The following is a 23,141-nucleotide window of genomic DNA, read 5'->3' as shown; positions in this document are numbered from 1 at the left end:
ATCCCAGGCAAGGCCTCTTTTGTGCTCCCAGATTCCTAGGTGCAAGTTGGCCTCATTAGTGCCCGGAGACCGCCCCGTCTCCAGGGAGCAGGCAGACAGACGGGGGCGGGGAGGTGACCGGGAGCACAATGATCCACCTCCAGTCTCTGAGTGCCTTGGCGGCCATTCCTTGGGCCCACCCTGGAGACGGCCCTCCTGCAGGAGGCTAATCTTAGATTTGCCTTTGTCTGGCCCCAGAGTGGACGCAAGTGCCCATCTCTCCCCCTCCGCCCCAGAGCACTATAAACCCCCGGACCCTGGCAGCGGGTTGCAGTTGACAGCCTCAAAGCTCCTGGCTATTTGGACCAGTACGGACGACACCTTTCCTGGCTACGCCACTCTGAGCTCCAGACACCATGAATCCTCCTTCTACAAAGGTAAAGACCCAGGGACGGAGGGGTGACTCATTAGGCCAGGGGCAATGAGAGGGCCTGCTCAGGGAGCTGGAAGAAAGGTTGAAGGTGTCTAGCTCTTGGCCTTTTCCCATGTGGGCTCTGAGGCAGCGGACGGGGTGGACCCTTGGCCGAGTATCTGCCTTGGCTAACATTGGATTGTGCCGTGTTCTCCTAAGAGTTCATGTTTATTGAGCCTTCATTACGTATTAGGTGCTGTTTGCACCTGTCATCTCATTTCATCCTCCCAGAAGCCCTGCACAGTAGGAATTATTTAATACCCAGTTTACAAGTGAGGATGTTGTGCCCCCTGAGAGGGTAGGAAACTGGTCCAAAGTTCCCTGCAAGGGAACAGGCCGACAAGACAACAGCTTGGATCCTGCCAGTCCTTGATTTGCACGTGTTTGCCCACTGTGAAGGGGGAGGAGCGGATAAATAGGGCCTCTGTTTCCCTGAGCTAAGTTTCCACAAACGTCTGGGGCAGATTCAGACATGTCTGTTTTCAGGTGGAGTGGTCAGCGCTCTAATGGGTACCCAGAGGAGAGAGGGATTCATTCTGTCCAGGGGGTCTCAAAGGGCTTCCTGGAGGAGATGCTCTGCTAGGTCTTCAAGGATGAGTAGGTAAAGAAGCCAGACACGAGCCCTTCTCCAACAGAGCCCTTCAGACAGCTCTGCGCAGAGACAGGAAAGCTAAGCGACAGCGAGGGAGGAGCGTAGGCCAGGAGGGGGCGTGAAGCCAGCTGTGCAGGACCCGGGCGTAGAGGTTGGATGCGGGCGACCCTCAGCGCCCGGTCTCCGCCTCCCCAGGTCTCCTGGGCCACCGTGACGCTGCTGCTCCTGCTGCTGTTGCTGCCGCCTGCACTGCTGTCGCCCGGGGCGGCCGCGCAGCCTCTGCCCGACTGCTGCCGTCAGAAGACGTGCTCCTGCCGCCTCTACGAGCTACTGCACGGCGCGGGCAATCACGCGGCCGGCATCCTCACGCTGGGCAAGCGGCGGTCCGGGCCCCCGGGGCTCCAGGGCCGGTTGCAGCGCCTCCTGCAGGCCAGTGGCAACCACGCGGCCGGCATTCTGACCATGGGCCGCCGCGCAGGCGCAGAGTCAGCGCCGCGCCCCTGCCCCGGGCGCCGGTGTCTCGCTGAGGCCACCTCGTCTGTCGCGCCCGGGGGACGGTCCGGGGTCTGAGCCCTTGCTCAGGTCCTGTCCTGGCCCTACACTGGCCCTGCCCTCTCCCCTCTGTCAGCCCGCCCGGTGTCAGCCCGCAGAAAAAGGGCAATAAAGACGAGTCTCCCTCTGTTAGTGTGGCTGCTCTCTGTCCCTGTGTGGTCGCGTCCCGCCCTCCAGGGGGCGTGAGAGTCTTTCTAACTATAAAGAACCAGAAAACCTGGAGGCTCGGGGAACCTCAGCTTGGGCGTCTTTGAACCCGAAACACTCTCAGGCGGGGAGCTACCAGAGCAAGGAACTGTGCAAGGCCCTGGGGTGCGGAGAGGACCGCATATGTGCGTGCTTAGAGGGGAGGATGGGGACAGACACGTCCCTCGGTGCTCTACCAGTCATTCTGTATCGCAGGGCCTTTCCGGAGAGACGCAAAGGAGAGAAAAAGCAAGCAGAGGAGCGGAATCCGGTTGGGAAGGAGGGAGCTGCGCCTGCCGAAAAGGCAGGGAAGATGAGGTTCAACATAAATCTTCGAGAGAGCTGCAGCGTGGGGTAGAGAGTCCGGGGGAGCAGTGAGGCGCTGAAGGGGAGGCGGTTAGGCTTGTGCAGCCCCTCACAAGTCGTCAGGCTTTTCACTTTATTCTGTAGGTAGCTGAGAGTCAGGAGAACTTCTTAAGTGGGGATGCGGCAAGATCTTCCTGCAATTAACCGAACACACCTGGTACAGGTTGAATTGTGTGTACACGCACACACTCCATTTACAGGTTGAAGTCCTAACCCCCAGCCCTTCAGAATGTAACCTTATTTGGAAATAGAGTCTTTGTGGACGTAATTAGTTAAAATGTGGTCATAACTGGAGTAGGGTGGGCCTCTAACCCAATATGATGTGTCCTTATATAAAGGGGGAATTTGGACACAAATGCACACAAGAAGAACCCATGTGAACATGAAGGCAGAGCTGGAGTGATGCATCTACAAGCCAAAAAGTGCCAACAACCCACCGGAAGCTAGAAAACAGGCATGGAGCAAATATTCCCCCACGGCCTTAAAAAGGAACCAACCCTGCAGTCATCTTGATCTTGGACTTCTAGCCTTCAGAACTGAGCCAAAAATTTCTGTTGTTTAAGCCACCCAGCTTATGGTACTTTGTTACAGCAGCCCTAAGAAACTAACACCCAAAAGTAGAGATGTGGCACTTTTAAGCAATATAACATCCCAGATAATGCCCAGCTCAGACTCAGGGTGAGGGTGAGGAACACTGGCCTGCCCTCTCCCCAGCCCATCTTCCCTTTGTCACTGGATTTGGCTGTCTTGTTCTGGCAAGCAGCCACCCTAAGCCACCACACTCAGCTGCCCGAGTAATTTTCTGCTTCCATAGTGAAAAAGTCCTGTGTCTGGTCTCACCTGGGTCCTTCCTGCTGCTGCACTTATTTCGTTTTGGAGAAGAAGGAAAACCAAATCCACCAGAGCACCTTTGGAGATTTACAAACTGACTGCCCAGCTTGAAACTATCTTTCTCAGCCCCAAACTTGCTTCTAGCCTCTCTTCCACCTAAATGGTAGCAGAGAGAAGGAGGGTTAAATCAGGGTGATAGGAAGAGGGAGAATAGGGAGACAATTGCTCTCCAACACATTGTGTGCCAAAGATATGCATTATGCTATTAAATTCTCACAACCATACGAGGTAAAAATTGTTAGCTGCATTTTACAGCTGATAGTGAGAAGCTAAGTCACACAGTAAGTAAGTAGCAGAGCTGGGATTTCTACCCGGTGGACTCCAAAGCTCTTTTCATCCACACTGCTGAGCTTAGAGGCAGAGTTCGCCAGGGTGCCCTACGCAGACTGAGGCACAGGTGAGGGTTAAGTAGTGCATTCTAGAATTTGAGTTTCCTGCCTTCCCATCGATCTTCCACCGGCAAAACTAGCCTCTTTAACACTTGCTGTCTCACACTGGAGCTCAGGGAGCTGGGGGTGCTGCGAAATACCCCAACTCCAGCAGGCGGCGCTGTGAACCAGACAAGATTCCCAGGGTGGGCGGCGCGCGGGGAAACCCGAGGGGCGGAGACACAAGGAGGAGCCAGGGAAACACGCGTGGGGGCGTGGCCACCCTGGAAGGTGGGCGTGTCTGTCATTCAAGCCCTGCCCCACCTCTTGGAGCCTCGGCTCCGGGTGGGCGTGTCCCGAATTCTCTGCGGGAGAGACACGCGTGGGCCGCTCCCCACCGGGAGGAGAGCAGCAGAGAGGGGTGAGGGTGCCTCTGGTGGCCCCTCCCCGTGCGGGGCCACGTGGCGGGCGCGGGCCGAGCCCCGGGGAAAGAACCTGGCCCGTCGGGAGGTGGGGGGGACCGAGGCGGCGCCGAGACGAGCGGAGAGCTGCTGGATTCGGAGCAGAGAGGCGGCGGCGGCGGCGCCGAGAGGGAGGGGAGGAGGCAGGCGGGCGCATGGGGCGCCCCGGCCTCGCCGGCAGCGCCCCCCCTCCGGCCCGGCCGCGCTGAACGCCCCCCGGCGCCGCGCCTCGAGCCCGCGCCCCGAGGCCATGCCGGTCATGAAGGGGTTACTGGCCCCGCAGAACACCTTCCTGGACACCATCGCCACCCGCTTCGACCGCACGCGTGAGTGGGCCGGAGGCTGAGGCTGGGGGTTCGAGCTAGGGGCCAAGTCTCCTTCGGCGCTGGCGCGGGTCTCCTGGATATGGTGAGAGAGACCCGAGGGGAGGAGAGAGAGTGGAGTTGAGGGTCTAGGAACTCCCAGAGCCAAGCCGCGGTAAAGGAACAGGACTGGGAGCGCCCTGGGAGGGGAGGCGGGCGAGGACCAAGAGTGTGTGCGGGGCCAAGGTTGGGGTTGTGTGACTGGAAGCAGGAAAGGCTCTTTGTGCGGCAAAGCGGAGAAGAGTCCTTTGGAGCCGCCCACTCTCGGGCTGAGCTCTGCTGGAGGCGTGTGAGGGGGTATCCAAGACGCGGAGGTGGGACGAAATGGGCAGACGCTCTGGGGTCTACTCCCAGAAGACTCCAGCATGCACTTCCCTCAGAAGAAAAAAGAGAGAAAAGATCAGACTTCGGCAGGACCTAGCTTGGACTGAGGTCACGCTCCCCCGAGCCGTAGAGCTTCTGTGTCTGAGGGAGGTGAGGCAGGAAGAGGGGGGTGGTCTGTGTGACACAGGGAACTGCCTACACCCCCATCCCAGCTTGGGTTCCAGGTTCAGCACCTTGGACAGCCGCAGTCCTCCTTACCCGCCTCTTCTCCCGCCGTTCCCTTTTCCTACTTTGGTACTGAGAGATCTCCCCTTGCCCCACTTGGGACACCCTGGCTGGGATCTGGCAGGTGGGGGGAGCGGTACCTGAGGGCGAAAACCGAGCCGCCGGGGCCCTACCCGCCTCCCCACCCCGCACCCACACACACCTCCCTTGTTTCCATAGCGCCCATCACCCAGGCAACAGGCCTGGGATGGAAGAAGGAGGCTGCTTGCCCAGGGCCCAGCGCCTCCCAGGCTCCTGCAGTATCCCCATCAGCCGCTCCACCCCCAGACGCTCAGCCCTCCTAGCGCCCCAGGACTGGTTGTGTCTCAGATCCCTTCCCTCAGCTGAGACTGTCCCTAGATGGCCCACAGAGCCCCCCTGAGGCCTCCCACCCATTGGAGCTGGAGGGAGCCAGCTCAGGTTCTGTTGCTGGGGTTGCTGGAGCCACACCTTCATTGCTCAAGCCTGTCGGACTTTGAGCACTGGGACAGACCCTCTGAAATTAGCTAAGGGATGCTAAAAAGAGGACCTTTCCTGAAAGGCAGGGAATAAGGATGCTACTCATCACTGTCTTCCTCCCCCAACAAAGGAGATTTGTGAGTTTGGATAATCTCTGCCTTTGCGTCTCCTGTCAATGAAATGGGCATGATATCACCAGAATCTCTGCCCTGTTCACTCTCTAATAGGATGCTAGGATAGTGGCTATGGATGCGCTTTGAAAGCTGGGCAAATGTGGGCCATCATTTCACCTTCTCAGTTTAACACTTACTATGTGCCAGGATTTGTTCTTCCCAGGTAACTCATGTAACTCTCACACCAACCATGCAAGGAAGATATATTATCCCCCAGTTTTCAGATAAGGAAGCTGAGTCACAGAAGAGTTCATTAACTTGCCCAAGGTTACACAGTCAGTAAGTGGCAGAGGTGGGTGCTGGAGCCCATGCCCTTCCCATGCTGTGCTGCCTCCTACAGTAACAGCTCACCAGCTTGAAGGCAGGAGGATGAACCTCATGACCTCTTGGGGTTCCTTTTCCAGCCCCCTAGTAGTCCCTCTCCCAACTCTCCCACCCTTAAGTCCTTGTCCTTTTGCTCCGTCTCTTCTTACTCTCATTCCAGAATATCCCAAAGGGGATCCAGGAATCACATGGGAGCCTGGGAAGCTTCTGGCTCTGGGATCTCTGACCACAGCTTGGGGGAGGTATGGCCCACCTGGAAGGTGAGCTCTCCTCCTGGCCTTGACCTGACCTTGACCTCTTCTTCCCACAGACAGCAACTTCCTGCTGGCCAACACACAGGGCCCACGGGGCTTTCCCATTGTCTACTGCTCCGACGGCTTCTGTGAGCTCACAGGCTACGGCCGCACTGAGGTCATGCAGAAAACCTGCAATTGCCGTTTCCTCTACGGTCCAGAGACCAGTGAGCCAGCCCTGCAGAGGCTGCACAAGGCCCTGGAGGGCCATCAGGAGCACCGGGCTGAAATCTGCTTCTACCGAAAGGATGGTGAGGGGGCCTGGCCTGCCCTGCACTCCTGCCCACACCACAGGCCTTAGCCAGAGTCCACTTGGCACAGTGGAAGCCTGGGTGCTGGTCCCCACACTGCCACAAGCTGACTGTGTGACACTGAGTGCATCCCTGACCCTCTCTGGGCCGTGGTTCTCCCATCAGGAAGGTGAAGGAGATAGCTGACATAATCTCTGGGCTTCTTTCCAGCACTAAACCTTGGCCAGGCCCTTTGACTATGCCCAGGAGCCAAGGGGGATGAGAGAGAAGGAGATGCCGTGGGCCGCTCACCCTCTCCCTCCATCTCTCCACACCTACAGGCTCAGCCTTTTGGTGCCTCCTGGACATGATGCCCATCAAGAATGAGATGGGGGAGGTTGTACTTTTCCTCTTTTCCTTCAAGGACATCACTCAGAGCGGAGGCCCAGGACTTGGCCCCCCAGGAGGCCACAGCGACAGTAATCATGGTAACTGCGAGCCTGGGGAGAAGGCATGAATGATCAGAAGTCCTTGCCCAGGGTCGCAGAAGACCTCTCCCTACTCAGCCTCACGGGATGCGCCCCCACTTATCTCCGTACCCTTCTTCCCAACAGAAAAGTCCCTTGGCAGGAGGGGAGCCAGCTCGAGACTTCGATCCACCAGGAGGCAGAGCCATACTGTCCTACACCGACTGACTGGCCACTTTGGCCGCCGGGGCCGGGGAGGCATGAAAACCAATGTGAGTCCTATCTCCACCCCAGCATCTTCCAGCCGTGTTTCTGAGGCACCCTTGTTACTGTGTCCCTGTTTCTCTGTCTGTTTGATCCCCCTCCAGAGGCTTTTTCCTCTGTCCGTCCATTTCTCAAGTATGGTTCTCTGCTCTATCCCACGTTCCCCCACATCTCCTTCCATCCCCATCTCCCTTGCTTCCTTGTGATTGCCAATACCCTGCTCTGATGATGTCACAGGGGGGCACAAAATCACTAACTGGGGTTCCAGGGAGAAAGCCCCCACTGGGGGCCTGGCATCTAGCCCTGTGTACCACGCCTAAGACCCTGATGAAGCCACGGGTCTCCAACCATCTGTGCAGTGTGTTATGGCTACAGCGAATGGGGTGCAGCATGCCATCCTCCCCTCATCCCTGGGGTATACTCATCCTCCACTGCACCCCTAGAACCCAAGAGGGAACTTGAAGGAGAAGCTAGTGACCTCTCAAGCCAGGGCTTGTGCCTGATTTGTCATAATCACCTTCTCAAGCAAGGTGAAGGTCAAGCCTTAGAAATACCTGCCCCCACAAAAACCATGATTGATTCAAAAGGGGGCCTGAGCAGTAAGTTGGCAGAGGAAGGAGGTGTCAGGTGCCAGCCCCGAGCCCCTCTCCTGCACGCTCCACCTCCTCTCGTGGTCACGCCTGCGGTGCCCGCTCTCCCCTCCCCCATTCCTTACCTCCCCCTCCCCCCAGCCTTGGCCCCTCTTCCCCCAAGTGTCCCCAACCGCCACCCCTCTCCCCTTAGAACGTGTTTGAGCCAAAGCCATCAGTGCCCGAATACAAGGTGGCCTCCGTGGGGGGGTCCCGCTGCCTCCTCCTCCACTACAGCGTGCCCAAGGCCATCTGGGACGGCCTCATCCTCCTCGCCACCTTCTACGTTGCGGTCACCGTCCCCTACAATGTCTGCTTCTCGGATGATGACGACACCCCCATCACTTCCCGACACACCCTCGTCAGCGACATCGCCGTGGAGATGCTCTTCATCCTCGGTTAGACGCTCTGCCCTGCGTACCCTGGCTGGTGGGCTGGAGGGACCCACTCATCCAAGCCTCGCTCCATCCTGGGCCTGCAGGACCCAGGCAGTCAGAGCCTACCCAGTTCTGGGTCTTTGAGTCCTCATGATCCGTCAGCCCTGACCCCTGACCCCTGGAGACTTCAGCCTTTAGACCTCTCCTCCCTAAGGACCAGCGTGAAGCCCAATGCCTCTTCCCCATTCCTGCGTCCACCTCCATTCTGAGTCTCTTGCCCTTGGCCAAGGCCCCCCTCGTAACAGCCTCTCGCACCCCCAGATATCATCCTGAACTTCCGCACCACCTATGTGTCCCAGTCCGGCCAAGTGGTTTCTGCTCCTCGTTCCATTGGCCTCCACTATCTGGCCACCTGGTTCTTTGTTGACCTCATTGCTGCTCTGCCTTTTGACCTGCTTTACGTCTTCAACATCACCGTGGTAAGTGGTCCCTGTCCCACCCTGCAGCCTAGCTGCTCAACTTCAGCACAGCATCTCCCATCAAGGGACCCACCTCAGTCCCAGACTCAGTCATCTGCGAATATTTGTCAGGCATCTGTGATGGGCAGAGCCCAGCGCTAGAAGCTGAGAAGGGTCCGAGAGGGTCTGTGCTCTTGGGGGGCTCAGCTCACAATCTCTGAGGGAAGCTGCGACCAATGAAAAGCTAAGTAGGGCTACCAAGGCGGCATTGGTCTGAAGCCAAATGAGTGGCACTTTTCACATTTCTATTTAACAAACCAAGGATGAGCATTTAGCTGTCTGCAAAGCACTGTGTGTGGCATGGTCACTGTGGAGAAAAGTGATAAGAATTCAGCCTCTCGGTAGCTAAGCTGGTGGGAACAGCAGGAACAGAAGAGTTGAATGGAGTGCAAGATGGGACCAAGGTATTGCTGCGTGGGGGCTGGGCACGGAGCTGGCCGACCTTGGAGCTCCAGGCTGGAACGTGGGCTCCTGCAAAAATGATCTGAAATCTGGCCAGTGCCTAGGAAGCCAAAGCATGGCAGTTGGGCAGAGGCTAGGGTGGTCTGGGAAGGGTTCTTGTGGGAGGAGGTGAGAGCAGAACTAGACCTTCGACAGACTACGACCTGGCTGGCAGGAGACAAGAAGAGGGAGCATGTGGGGGGAGCACAGTCAGCCAAGACAGGGAGGTAGAGGCTGCGGAGCGGATTTGGAGGCGGAGCGTCCCAGGACCTGCATCCTCCCGGCTCCCGGGGGACTGCCTGGAGGCGCCCTAGGTGGTCAGCTCTGAACCCAGCGGGCAGATACTAGGTCTTCTCTGACCCAGGGAGAGGGAGTCCCACCCTGTGTCCCCAGACCCCCTTGGCTGCTGAGTGGGGAGGTGGAGAGCCGTTTCCCCGTGTGCTCCTCTCCCTGCCACCCTCAGCTATAGCGGGAAACCACCTACACGCAGCCGGATTTAACTAGCCGCCAACGGGCTGTGGGCCTCTTCTCCTGGCTGTGTACACGTGTGTGCACGCTCCCACACACGTGCGTGTGGGTGTGTCTGCCCTGAGGCTCCAGCCATTCCAAGCAGGGCTCCCCACCCCTCCCCTGAGTGCACCCCCCGCCCCCCAGGCGGTTCCCCCTCCTCTGGTACGTTCAGGACCACTTTGCAGTTGACTGAGTTCTTTCACGCATCATCCTATATGAACCTCACAGTAACCCTTCAGGGCAGATTCTCGTATCTCTCTGTCTCAGAGGCAGATGCAGAGGCTCAGAGAGGTTGAGTGGCTTGTTGAAGGTCACACAGCTAGCCGTGGCAGGCAGGAGACTGGAACCAGGTCTCTAGACTCCTGGGCTGGTATTCTTTCCAGCATGCTACCCTGCTTCCCGGGAAACCAGGGTACCTGAGCGGATGGCCTGGCATGAGGGGGGAGGAGGAGCAATGTGGGGCTGGAGCGAGGCCGAGTGGAGACGGAGGACAGGTAGGCACCAGCAGAGCTGTGGACTTGGAGGAGCCAGGCCTGAGACAAGGGAGCTCCCCCAAGGGAGCGGGGCCCAGGGCCAGGTGACAAAGGGAAGCCTTGAAGATCTCAAGGTTGGAGTCAGGAGCTCTGGAAGCTGGGGGCAGGCATTAAGCCCTGGAGAGGGTCCATGTGGGGGAATCAAAGCCACCTCCTCTCCAGCTCCCTTGCCTAAAATTAGAGAAAATGGCAGGCAGTGACTCAGGAGCTGTGTAGGGCCAGGGCTATGGGGGATGCTCTCCTGGAGGCCCCTGAAAGGACAGTGAAGGGCCTTCATACCGAGATCCCCAGATGCTGCCCCAGAGCCCCCAGCCCTAGCCTCCAAGCTGCCCCACCCAGAGTAGCAAGAAGATAAGCCCCCACATGCTCATCATCTAAGACTGGAAGGCTAATCAAAGCACAAGGAAAACAGAGTGGTAACGTTAGCTAACGTTTACAGGCCCCTTACTAGGTGCCACTAGCTCCATCAACCCTCACTGAACCCCACAAGGGCTGAGACCTCACAGCCCAAGCACCCTCATCCCTGCTCAACATTTCGGTTGACCCTCTTACCTGCAGCTGACCCACAAGGGGCAAGGTCCCTAAACCTTCCCCTGTCCACAGCTGATTGTACCTGGGACCCTGGGGACTTTGAGCAAGGGCCAGAGATCCTTCTGTCTGTTGCCCCGCTTCTGACCCAGACTTGCCCTTTCACCAGCTGAGGTGCTAAGAGGCAGTAGAGCACGAAACGGACTTCGGTGTCATCTCAGATGTGAGTCTCAGCTCCATCATTTCCTTGGTCTGTGACCTTGAGCAAGTCAGTAGTAGCCTCTCTGAGCCTTAGTTTACTCCTCTGCCATCTGGAAATGATGATGATAATTGGACTGAAGGCATACTTTTTTTTTTTTTTTTGCGGTACGCGGGCCTCTCACTGTTGCGGCCTCTCCCGTTGCGGAGCACAGGCTCCGGACGCGCAGACTCAGCGGCCATGGCTCACGGGCCCAGCCGCTCCGCGGCATGTGGGATCTTCCCGGATCAGGGCATGAACCCGTGTCCCCTGCATCGGCAGGCGGACTCTCAACCAGTGCGCCACCAGGGAAGCCCTGAAGGCATACTTCTTTTTTTTTTTTTTTTTGTGGTACGCGGGCCTCTCACTGTTGTGGCCTCTCCCGTTGCGGAGCACAGGCTCCGGACGCACAGGCTCAGCGACCATGGCTCACGGGCCCAGCCACTCCGCGGCATGTGGGATCTTCCCAGACTGGGGCACGAACCCGTGTCCCCTGCATCGGCAGGCGGACTCTCAACCACTGCGCCACCAGGGAAGCCCGGCATACTTCTTAAACGAGGATCACAAATACTTAGCCCGGTGCCTGACACACGTAATACTTACCGTTAGCCATTATTAGTTTCAGTGTTACCCTCTCCCCCCCTGCATTTCCTGGTCACCTTCTCAGCACAGCAGGGATACTTTTCCTGGGGCAGCTTCCGCTAGCTCCGGGGCATCTGGTGGCAAGGCGCTGGCAAGGGACGTGAGGGGCCTGCTGACAGTCTCCCCCACCGCACTCGCTCCCGCAGACGTCGCTGGTGCACCTGCTGAAGACAGTGCGGCTGCTGCGGCTGCTACGGCTGCTGCAGAAGCTGGAGCGGTACTCACAGTGCAGCGCCGTGGTTCTCACGCTGCTCATGTCCATCTTTGCGCTCCTTGCCCACTGGATGGCCTGCGTCTGGTATGTCGTCGGGCGCCGGGAGATGGAGGCCAATGACCCGCTGCTCTGGGACATCGGTGAGCCATTGACCGCAGGCTTTCACTGACCACCCATCCACCTGCCCTGTCCACGCGGGCCCCCAAGCTGACACCTCCACCAGGATCCCCACCCCTACCCCACTTTCCTCCACTCATCCGATAAACATGCATGAGCTCCTTGCCGGATCAGGCTTGGGAATACTGATTTGAAGCCATGGGCTCTGCCTTGGGGGGACTCACAGCATAGCAGGGGAACAAGACCAGTGACAGGCAATCAAGATACAGTATGGGAAGCACTCTGAAGGTGGGGAAGGGGTTTTGGGCAGAGGCTAAGTACCCCGGACAGGACTCATTTGGTGGCTCCCCACTGCCCTCAAAATAAAGTCCACACTCAGCCCACACCGCACATGGTCCTGCAGCCCTCTCCACCCCTACCTGACTTCCCTTCCTCCCAGGCCCCCTCTGCTGCTGCCACCCTGGCCTCCCTCCAGCACCCAGGATGTACTGCTTTCTCACTTTGGGCCTTGAATGTGTTTTCCTCTCTGGAATCCTCTCTCTTTCCTTCTTCCTAAGCCACTTTTCTATCCTTGTGGTCTCAACTAAAATGCTCTATCTTAAGGGAGGCCTTCAGGAACCATATCCCCCACCAAACTGGGTTGGCTCTCCCTAACCCATTATGATTCCCGAAGACATACTTCCTTTTTAGTAGCTGCTTTCCACCTGTTATGATTTATTTCATGTCTTTCCCCTCCAGACTGTACGTTCCACCAGCGCAGGGAGCATGTTTGGGTCAAGTCCCAGCATCCTGGGACACAGGAAGCACTTAATAAACTATTAGGGACTGGAAGGGGCCCCTAAACAGTCAGCCGTGTAGGGAGTTGGTAGCCTTGAAGTGCAACTGTAACCACTTCACCGTGGGGAGGCCCAGGCACCGGCTGCTCCTTGCATTTCTTGTGCAAACCTCCCCTCGCCTCTGTAAATACTCGACCAAGGTCAAGTGAAGGCAGCTCAAGGAAACCCCACTCTCCACTGCTCGCGCAGCCGGGACTCCTTGCATCCCTCCACCCCCTAGGCTGGTTGCACGAGCTGGGCAAGCGGCTGGAGGTGCCCTATGTCAACGGCTCTGCGGGTGGCCCGTCCCGGCGCAGCGCCTACATCGCTGCACTCTACTTCACGCTGAGCAGCCTCACGAGCGTGGGCTTCGGCAACGTGTGCGCCAACACTGACGCCGAGAAGATCTTCTCCATCTGCACGATGCTCATAGGCGGTGAGGCCGGGCCTGCCAAACCCCCGGGGTGGCCCTGCTAAGCCCAGCGTGCGGGTGGGGAAACTGAGGCCCAGGGAAGGCAAGGTCTCCACCCACGACCAGACACTCGTGCATTTATTCATAGGTGTTTGCTCAGCACCTGCTACGTGCTGGCCCTCGGGGGATGCCACAGACAGGAGGGTCTCTTGCAAAAGGAATGGGAAGCCCAAGTTCATGACTTCATGGGGTGGGCGGGCATGAGAGGAGCATCGAGTCTGACCCCTCTCAGGACCAACCTCTGTTCCCCGCCCCAACCCAGCACCTAGGCACACAGGAGCCCACTGGTTCACCTGCCCCTCCCCCAGGAATCCAGAGACCCAACCAGGGCAGGGGGGTTGCGGGGGGAGGAGGCCGGAGGGGTGGCCGTCCCTGACTGCCTGCTGTGCGCCGCAGCGCTGATGCACGCGGTGGTGTTCGGGAACGTGACGGCCATCATCCAGCGCATGTACTCGCGCCGCTCCCTCTACCACAGCCGCATGAAGGACCTCAAGGACTTCATCCGCGTGCACCGCCTGCCCCGGCCGCTCAAGCAGCGCATGCTCGAATACTTCCAGGCCACGTGGACAGTCAACAGCGGCATCGACGCCAACGAGGTAGTGCGCGGGGCTCCCGGTGGTACCCAGCGCGCGGAGGTAAAGTGGGAAAGGGGTCGCTGCCTCCCAGCGTTTGGGACGGAGGCAAATGGGGTGCAGGGAGACGAGGTGCTGTTCACAAGGGCACGCACCCACCGGAATCCACATCCCTTTTCCTCTACACATGGCTAATGCCATGCTCCCTTCCGCCACCATTTTCGAGCACCTGCTTCCAGCCAGTCTCTGTGCTGGACACGGGGTTGGGGAACGATTACCCCCAGCCCTTGCCCTCAGGAAGGCACCAGACTGGTGAGGGAGGCAGACGGGTAAACAAATAGTTACGCTGTGAATGGGACTGTACTCGAGGGACTTGGTGCAGTGGGGCCCTCATTGTGTCTGGGCCTAGAGGAGGCAGGGAAGATGTCACAGAAGAGGGGACACCGTGAAGGACAAGAAGAAATTTGGCCTGGGGCCAGAAGGCCATTCCAGGCAGAAAGAGCAGTAGGAACACAGGTCTGGAAATATTGACGCAAAAGAGCAGGGTGAGCTGAAAATAGTTCAGTGAGCCTTCAGGAGAGGGTGTGTGAGCGCTGCGGAGGGATGAGGGACAGAGGAGGGAAGAGACCAGGCTGGGGAGGTGGGCAGGCCCAGCTCATGGATGGCCTTGGATTTAGATTTTATCCTGCCACATTTTTAGGCTGGGGAGTGGCCTGCAGACCCAGGAGGTATTTCTGAGAGCAGGAGCCTTGGGACTTGGTGATGCGCTCGTTGCAGAAAAGGAGCTCAGAGCGATTCCCAGGTTTCTGGTTTTGGCCAAGGGTGGGATGGAGGCATTACAGGAGGAAGATTGGACTTAGGGGTGAAAGTGAGAGTCCAGGGTTGGGCCACGATGAGGGTGTGGTGCCTATGAGGGATCCAGGTGGACGTTGCCCCGTGGGTAGTTGAAAATACAGGTCTGGACCCAGAGATAGGGCTCCGGGCTCACAGGGAGGTAGAAGTCCTGGCTGCTTGCCATGATGCAGGGAGAGTGTGGACAGTGAGAAGACAGCTGAGGAAGAGGAGCCTGGGGAAGAAATGGGGACAAGAGGGAGAGGTAAGCAAGCCAGAGTGGCCGAGGGGCTCCATAAGACAAGGATGGAACCGAACCATGAACATTAAGTTTGGCCCCTGGGAGGTCATTAGTAAAATTCAAGGTCTAGTGTAACCCTGCGTTTTACAGGTGGGGATACTGAGGCCCGGAGAGAGGAAATGGATTGCCCAAAGTCCACAGGGATTTATGCAGAGCTGATTTCTAGTCTCCTGAGTTCCAGTTGAAGACTGACCCACCAGGGATGGTCCTTGCATACGTGGGGTTGAGTAACCAGGATGTGTGAGTGACCAGTGTGTGTAGCTGTGAGCAGTGGACAGACAGGAGAAGACCTAGTCTCTGGCCCGGGACTTGGGTTGGGAGGTCCACACACAAGTCAAATTGAGGTGAGACACACAGAAGTCTTCCTGAAGGTCAGAAATGGGTAGCCGGAGCTCTGTCCTTGGAGACAGCTCAGCACATCTGTAGAGCTCAAGTAGCAGCTTCAGGGGGATGGCCAGAATGACTTATGCCCCTTATGCAGTTGCTGCGTGACTTCCCAGACGAGCTGAGAGCTGACATTGCTATGCACCTGAACCGGGAGATCCTGCAGCTGCCGCTGTTTGGAGCAGCGAGCAGGGGCTGCCTGCGGGCTCTCTCCCTACACATCAAGACTTCCTTCTGCGCTCCGGGCGAGTACCTGTTGCGCCGCGGGGACGCCCTGCAGGCGCACTACTATGTCTGCTCCGGCTCACTGGAGGTGCTCCGGGACAACATGGTGCTGGCCATCCTGGGTGAGGATCCCACCACCACCCTCTACCTACCCCAGAACCTTCCCCCAGAGGCCTTGGGAGTGGCCAGGAATCTAGGGACTGGGTACTCTCTCTTGGTCCCGGCACCCTACCACCATCCCCTTTAGACCATACCCCTTGGGCTCTCCCCTAATCCCATTGGCCATCCCTGAACCCATCAACCCTTCCCCAGAACCTTCCCCCAGAGGCCTTGGGAGTGGCCAGGAATCTAGGGACTGGGTACTCTCTCTTGGTCCCGGCACCCTACCACCATCCCCTTTAGACCATACCCCTTGGGCTCTCCCCTAATCCCATTGGCCATCCCTGAACCCATCAACCCTTCCCCAGTGACTGTCCCCCTAGTCAACTGATCCTTTCCCATTGCACCAGCTCCCAACTCCACTGACCCTTTTCCTTCGACCCTCAGCTCCATTGACCTCTACCCTTTAACTGACCCTTCTGGCCATTCTTTATTGATCATCCAATTCCATCGATCATTTCTCCAGCTTAACTGACATCCCCAGTTGACTGTCTCCTAACTTCACCAGTCATTCTCCACTGACCTGCCGACTCCATTATTTCCACCAGTCCCATCGACGGACCCCCCTTCAGCCAGCCTTCAAACACACTGACCATCCCTCCTGTCCACTAATATCCTCGTGGTCCCTCTGCCCCAGCTGACTGTCCCCATCTCTCACCCACAGGAAAAGGAGACCTGATTGGGGCAGATATCCCTGAGCCAGGGCAGGAGCCTGGGTCGGGCACGGCTCCAAGCTGCGTGCTGAAGACCAGCGCCGACGTGAAGGCACTGACCTACTGTGGCCTGCAGCAACTGAGCAGCCGAGGGCTGGCTGAAGTCCTGAGGCTCTATCCTGAGTACGGGGCTACCTTCAGGGCTGGCCTGCCCCGGGACCTCACCTTCAACCTGCGCCAGGGCTCTGACACCAATGTATGTAGACTCCCTATGGCCTCCACCTCCTCCGAGGTCGCCTCCTTCAAAGTAGACCACCCCCCAGCCCCAGAGAGAGCCTCACGAATTCCTTCCACCCTGAAAACATCACCTCTCAACTCCAGCCGCCCCCTTCCATTGTCCCTTCCATGCTTAACGTCTTCCAACCCACTGACCCTACTCCATGGGCCATTATCCAACCCCATGGACCATCGCTCACCACGTGGACTTCCAACTCTACTGACCCATCTCCTGTTGTCCTCGCTTCCGCCTCACTCCAGACTCCTCAAAGGACCCACCCCCCTGCTTCGTGTGCTCCTCCTCCATCAGTTCCCTCCCTCTCTGGACTGGGCCTCATCCCCTGGGGCTTCCTCTTCTCCACTCACCAAGTGTTTCCTGGGCCTGTTTTGGTTTAGGCTCTGGGCCAAGTCTGTAGTTTACACCTTAGACCTTGGTCTTTTACTGCTTTTCAGACTTATGTTGCCACTCAGGATTTCTCTGAGTCAGAGTTGGGGGTATCTCTGACTCAATTCCACAAAAAGGCCCCGCATTCTCAAACCCCACGACACTGATGGGTGAGACTAGGAGGTGGTGCACCGGGGGAGCCGGGAGGTGTGAGTCAGCCTGAACCCCGCCCCCCCGCCCCCCCACCATGTTCCTGCAGGGCCTCTGCCGCTTCTCCCGATCCCCTCGTCTCTCCCAGGTAACGCACCCTTCCTGGGTGGGGTGGCGGTTGCGTGGCAGAACGCGGGAGTGGGGGGCACCTTTCCTTGGCGGCTGTGCTCCAGGGTGAAGGGAGAGGGGATGGGGAGCAGCAACTGCCAGTGAAGGCTGTTGCTTCCTGAAGGCGCCTGTTGGTCACAGCTGCCCCCTCTGCCCACAGCCCCGCTCGGAAAGCCTGGGCTCCTCCTCGGACAAGACGCAGCCCTCCGTCACGGAGGCTGAGGCCGGGGCCGAGCCTGGAGGCGGTCCCAGGCCCCGGCGGGCCCTCCTGCTGCCCCACCTCAGCCCAGCACGGCCCCGGGGCTCCCTGGTCAGCCTTCTGGGGGAGGAGCTGCCCCCATTCTCAGCCCTTGTCTCCTCTCCGTCCTTGTCCCCAACCCCTTCCCCTGCCCTGGCTGGCCGGGGCCACAGCCCCTCCCCTCACGGCCTCCCCAGGGGCTCTGCTGCCTGGAAGCCCCCCCAGCTTCTCATTCCCCCACTGGGAACCTTTGGACCTCCGGACCTCAGTCCCCGGTGAGACGCCAGCCTCCCCTGCCTTCCCTATACCCCTGCTGGCTTCCAGAACCTTCTCTGGGCTCCGTCCCCAGCATTCTGACCGGTGCTCCCCGCCGTGTGCCCACCCCGCCCTACCTGGTCCACCACGGCTTGCAACCCCACGCCTCTCTGGCGGCTGCTGCTCCCCAGCTCCCTGGCACCGCAGCCCCTTTCACCCTCTGCCTGCTGTGCTCTGGCCCTTACCCTCTCCCTGTGGGACTGATGACCACTGCCTCCGTCCCAGGATAGTGGATGGCATCGAGGACTCTGGCAGCACAGCAGAGGCCCCTACGTTCCGGTTCAGCAGGAGGCCTGAGCACCCTAGGCCTCACTCACAGGCCCCTCCGACAGGTAAGGGCCAGCAGTGGACTTCAGCTCACGTCACCCATTCATCGGCCGTCCATCCATCCGTCCCACATGTAGTAAGGGCTTACCAGCTGCCAGGTGCTGTGCTAGGAACACGCAGATGACCCAGACCTGGTCCACGCTCTCAGCGAGCTTCCAGTCTAGTGGGGGAGACACCTGTGTACTCAGATAAACGATTCCAGAACAGGGTGCTAAGTGCTGTGACCGAGACAAAGAACAGGGCTCTGAGGTAGGAGAGGAGGGAGCCTCTAACCCTGCCTCCTAGAGGAGGGGACACTAGAGGTGGGTCTTAAAGGGTGGGCAGGAGTTGGAGGGGTGGAGCGAGGCAGTTGGTGAAAGGTATAGAGGTGTGACCAGAAGAGCAGTTGTGTTCAGATACCGAAGGGAAGGGACTTCCCCGGCAGTCCAGTGGTTAAGACTCTGCGCTCCCAATGCAGGGGGCATGGGTTCAATCCCTGATCAGGGAACTAAGATCCCGCATGCCACACAGTGCGGCCTAAAAAAAAAAAACAAAAACAAAACAGATACCAAAGAGAAGCTCCATGCTTCTCCGTGGGGTGGAGTGGGGAGGGGCTGGGGAAGTGAAAGGGCCACGAAACCATCCTGAAGAGCTTGGGTTTCCCAGCATCCTGACCCCGGAACGTCCTCCCTCCTTGCCCTCTGCCTGCGCAGTGAAGGGCCCAGCCCAGGCTGTAGACTCGAGCTCCCTATACTCACCCAGCATCCCTTCTCCCCACTCCGTCTGCAGGGACCATGCCCAGCCGGGAAGTGGCCGCTGAGGCCGAGGAGGTGAAGGAAAAGGTCTGCAGGCTGAACCAGGAGGTGGGTTGGGGCTGGCCCCTCCCCTCCAACCTTGGGATCAGAGAGGTGCTTAGTAGAGGAGCATTTCAAAGGGTTTGGAGCCAGAGTCCTGGATTTGGATATTCACACTAGCTGGGAGACCTTGGGCAAGTCCCACAATCACCCTGAACTTCAACTTCCTCATCTGAAAACGGGGAAATCCATACGTTCTTCCCAGAGTTCTTGTGAGGAAGAGGTGAGGGCGCACACAGGCCTGGCCCAGTCCCTGGCGCACTGTAAGTACTCGGGGACGGCGACTTCCATCCCTCCAGCTGGCTCAGGTGGTCCAGCCAGAAGAGAGGGCCTCTCCTCCCTCCACCGCCATGGGATTTGCTCCTGCAGGGACCCTCCCCCCACTAAGTCACATGCTCCAGTCCTTTCCGGTCCCCTCCCCCGACGAGTGGGGCAGAGGACAGGGAGGCCGAGCAGGCCTTCAACCCCAGGGGACCTGGACCCTCAGGTCTGAATCCTGGTCCGAAAGAGCCCTGATCCTGTTTGCCCAGGCTGTGCCTCCGCCTCCCCCTCAGGGATGTCAGAGCTGCGTCCACAAAGCAGCCAGGTCAAGCCCTTGAGCCCTCGGGAGTGCTGGGGGCCTTCCCTGGGTTCTGATAAAGAGCAGGCATCCCATAGGGCGCACCTGGGCTGGGGCGGGACCTGAGGCTGGGGGCGGAGCCAGCCCCGGTTCGGCAGGATTCAAGGTCAGCCCTGCTTCCGCATGCGGTTCTTCTAGGCCAGTGGTTCCCCAACTTGGGTGTCCGTCAGTACCCAGAGAACCTGTTAAGGTGCAGACTCCTGGGCTTCACCCAATCTGGAATGTCTGGGGTGGGGCCCAGAGATTGGCATTTTGACAAGTTTTTCAGTTGATTCTGTACTCCCTGAAATTTGAAAAACGTTGAATGGACACTTGAGCTCGTGTGGTGTATCACCTGAGAGTAAGCCTGCATCTGTCACTTTGCAGCTGTGCGGCCTCTTTGAGCACATTTTTCTACATCTTGTCAAAGTGTGTGTGGCGGGGAGTAGCAATAGCTGTCGTCCCAAATCCTTTTTGGAAAGAGGCTGGGGTATTTACATCTAGACAAAAATAACCCCTGTCCTGTCTTCTTCTCAGGGTGGCCATGAGCAGAAAGTGGGTATGAAAGAGCTTTGTAAACTGTAGAAGGGAGTGCACCTAGGAGGGTGGTGATTGTTATGGCACCTGGGAGACAATCTGATGTGTTTTCAACAGATCTCCCGTCTCAACCGGGAAGTGTCTCAGCTTAGCCAGGAGCTTCGACACATGATGGACCTGCTACAGGCCAGGCTGGGTCCCCCAGGCCACCCAACAGTCTCGGCTTGGCCCCCAGATCTTCCTTGCCCACCTCAGAGGCCTCCATGCATCTCTCCCTGTTTGTCCAGACCACTGCCTGGCCTCCAGGATACTACCCTCGCTGAGGTCCACTACCCAGCCAGTGTGGGGACAGCAGAGATGGGGGCTGCCCCCCCCGACCTGAGACCCTCCATGCTGTCCCCTTACCCCTCAGAGCCTGACCCTCTGGGACCCTCCCCAGTGCCAGAGGCCTTACCTCCGAACTCAAGCCTCATGAGGCACAGCTTCCGGTCCAGGTCAGACACGTTCCACTGACCCTGGCCACGGGCCCAGGCCTGTTTGGGGTGGGCACTGACGCCTGCCATCCAGGGAGGGGCTGGGCCCCTTGGCCTCCTGCCTTGGGTTAGCAGCCACCAGATGGTCTGGTTGGCTCTGGATTCTCTGACCTTTTTAACAAAGCCTGGTCACTTCTGACCCTTTGCCTTTTCCAAACCCTCCTCTATTCTCCTCTGTGAGGGGAGCCACCTGAGGCCGTGGAACCCAACAGGCATGAGATGGACCGCAGTGCCCACTGAGCTGGGCAGATGAGATGTCTGGCTTTCTCCCCAGGACCTGGAGGCAGGTAGAGATGGGGGAGCAGAGAGGGGAAGGGAAAAGCCCCCAGATCCAGCCTGGGAAATGAAGACTGAGGCAAGAGCAGGCAGGATCTTGGTGTCACAGCAAGAGGGATGGATTGCAGATTCCAGTGCAGAGGTAGCTTAGTGATACTGTGAGGTCTTTTGTCCCAGCCCCCGGGTCTCTGCAGGAGACTTTGAAAGCAATGTTGCTTCCAGAGGGGTAGGTTTGAGATCCCGGCTGGCTTTTTTTTTTTTTTTTTTGCTGAGCCATGCGGCTTGTGGGACCTTAGTTCCCCAACCAGGGATCGAACCCCGGGCCCTCAGCAGTGAAAGCTCCCAGTCCTAACCACTGGACCACCAGGGAAGTCCCCTGGCTGACATTTGAGTAACCCAAGACTTCTTAGGCCTCCCACCATCAGCCCAAGCTGGAGGGGCTCACCTTACCCCACAGCTCACTTCGGAAATGAACCGATGACCCCAGATATGTATTCTTTGACTCTCACAGCATTTTTTTCAAAATATGAATGAGTTGTCACATTGAAAATCAGGAGAGTTCACATAGAAATCCAGATATTCCAGCTTCTCTAAGCAAATTCGGGAGATCTGGCGACCCTGGGCCAACGCCGCACCTGGTAATAATCAGCTGGTGTTGGGTGGCCACTGTCCTCTTTGGATGAGACCTGCACTCTCCACTTCTTTGCAGTCCCCACATTCCTTGATCATCTCCTGACACCCAGCTAGCTTCCCTCATTTGAATTCTTTATCTGGTCTCTATGGGTATCTCAGTTTGCAATCCCTGCCTTAGAGTATGCTCCCAGGTTCCTTTACCCCAGTGGGTACCTTTTGGGCCCAGTAATGTCTATTTCGACCCCTGGTCCCGGGCCTGTCAACATCTTTGTTTCTGTCTCTCTGCAGGCCGACACTGAAAGTGGTCTCTTCTGCTGCCAGCAACTTGAAACAGTCCCAGCAGCACTCCTCCCCACCCCCCCACCCCCAGACCTCAGCCACGCCTGTTCTCCCCCTTCCAATATGGTCTCACTCAGGGCCCTGACTTCTTGAAAATTCACCCCGGTCTCCAGCTCTCCTTTACCACCCAACACCCTGGGCTCACTTTTGGATAGGAAATAAACTCTTTATTTTTGTAGTTTTTGGCTCTGGCTGTTTCTGGAGGTTGGTCTGATAGCCCCAGGGCTTTGGAGGAACCTACACAGATAGTCACTCCCCCACAGTACCCCAGGGCCCTGTTGCTGTCTCTAGGAGGGCAAAGGTGCCAACCAATCCACTTGGCACCATGTTCACGCCACCAGAGGCCCCAGAGATGAGGCAGAAACCTTAATGAATCACTATGGGCCCATTACACCCACCCTCCCCCCACCTGGTCAAAGCCACAGATTCAGACACGGTATGTGGGAAGGGCCCTGACTCAGGTCCACCTCCAGTCCTGGAAAGGTGGCCCATGGGACTCCCCACCAATCCTGCATTAACCGATCCTCTACCTGTTGCAAGCTAGGTACAGCAGGGTCTGGAGGAAGCCCTTGTCACCAGCCAAGAACCTGCTAGGAATCCTGCTCTGCCCCATACCCTTTGCTCTCCTAAGGTCTCTCTTCTTTCTTAGCTTTCACTTCTCTGATGATCACTGCAGGGGTGGGTGTTATGGATGTTAGAAAGAGGCACCCTGGTGACCAGATGTGGGCGGCTTTGTGGCAGGTTGTCCCAGACAGGTTGCCAGGTCGATTCTCCAGCTCAGGCTCCAGAGTATGATGGGTGTTGGCTGGTGTCATAGCAACGAGGCCCACAGCTGTCTATAGGGTGAGCTTTGATTCCATACAGGTTCCGAGTAGTGTCCCTGGGGGTGGGATGCAGAAGCAGAGGAGATGCTGGTCTGTGTTGGGGGGTCGGGGGCGGGCAGAAGCAGAAGTGGTCCTAATCCATACTGAGGGGAGCAGAAAAAATAGAAATAGTCCTGATCCATAGGAAGGGCAAAGTGGGGACAAACAGAAGTGGTTCCAATCTGCATTTATGGATGTATGGGGAGCGACAAGGCAGAAGTGGTCTGGCTCAGTATTTGGCATCAGAGACAAGGGCCGGTTCTGGTTGTGGATGGAGAGAGGCAGGGGCAGGGGCGGAGGTTGGGGTTGAGCCAAAGGCGGAGGGTCCCGGTTTACGGCTGGGCAGTAGCGAGAGCTCACCCTGTGATCCCACCCTGTAGCCTCCAGAAAGCCCTTTCTATAGCGCTTCCATCATCTTTGTCATCTCAGAATGTCCCCAACAGTCGGGCTCCCAGAAGTGACTTGGCCCGAAAGCTTGGACAGG

General features: G+C 58.0%; 2 protein-coding genes across 2 annotated transcripts; both read left to right on the top strand.

Moving 5' to 3' along the window:
* Window positions 1-395: 395 nt before the first annotated feature.
* HCRT (hypocretin neuropeptide precursor) lies at window positions 396-1,613 on the top strand (the record flags this gene model as incomplete). Its single annotated transcript, XM_079725709.1, has 2 exons — window positions 396-416; window positions 1,239-1,613. The coding sequence occupies 2 exons, from the start codon at window positions 396-398 to the stop codon at window positions 1,611-1,613; spliced, it is 396 nt and encodes a 131-aa protein (XP_079581835.1).
* A 2,504-nt stretch (window positions 1,614-4,117) lies between these two features.
* Window positions 4,118-20,526, top strand: KCNH4 (potassium voltage-gated channel subfamily H member 4; the record flags this gene model as incomplete). Its single annotated transcript, XM_079725608.1, has 16 exons — window positions 4,118-4,193; window positions 6,084-6,317; window positions 6,638-6,784; window positions 6,911-7,035; window positions 7,811-8,054; window positions 8,355-8,512; window positions 11,590-11,797; window positions 12,831-13,025; window positions 13,458-13,657; window positions 15,247-15,496; window positions 16,198-16,442; window positions 17,107-17,145; window positions 17,326-17,678; window positions 17,944-18,050; window positions 18,814-18,887; window positions 20,131-20,526. 16 exons carry the CDS (start codon window positions 4,118-4,120, stop codon window positions 20,524-20,526), a joined length of 3,051 nt encoding a protein of 1,016 aa, XP_079581734.1.
* Between the last annotated feature and the right edge of the window lie 2,615 nt (window positions 20,527-23,141).

This window comes from Hyperoodon ampullatus (genome assembly GCF_949752795.1).
Source record: "Hyperoodon ampullatus genome assembly, chromosome: 19".
NCBI lineage: Eukaryota > Metazoa > Chordata > Mammalia > Artiodactyla > Ziphiidae > Hyperoodon > Hyperoodon ampullatus.
The sequence above is the reverse complement of the archived record's forward strand: the minus strand, read 5'-3'. Positions and strand labels throughout refer to the sequence as shown.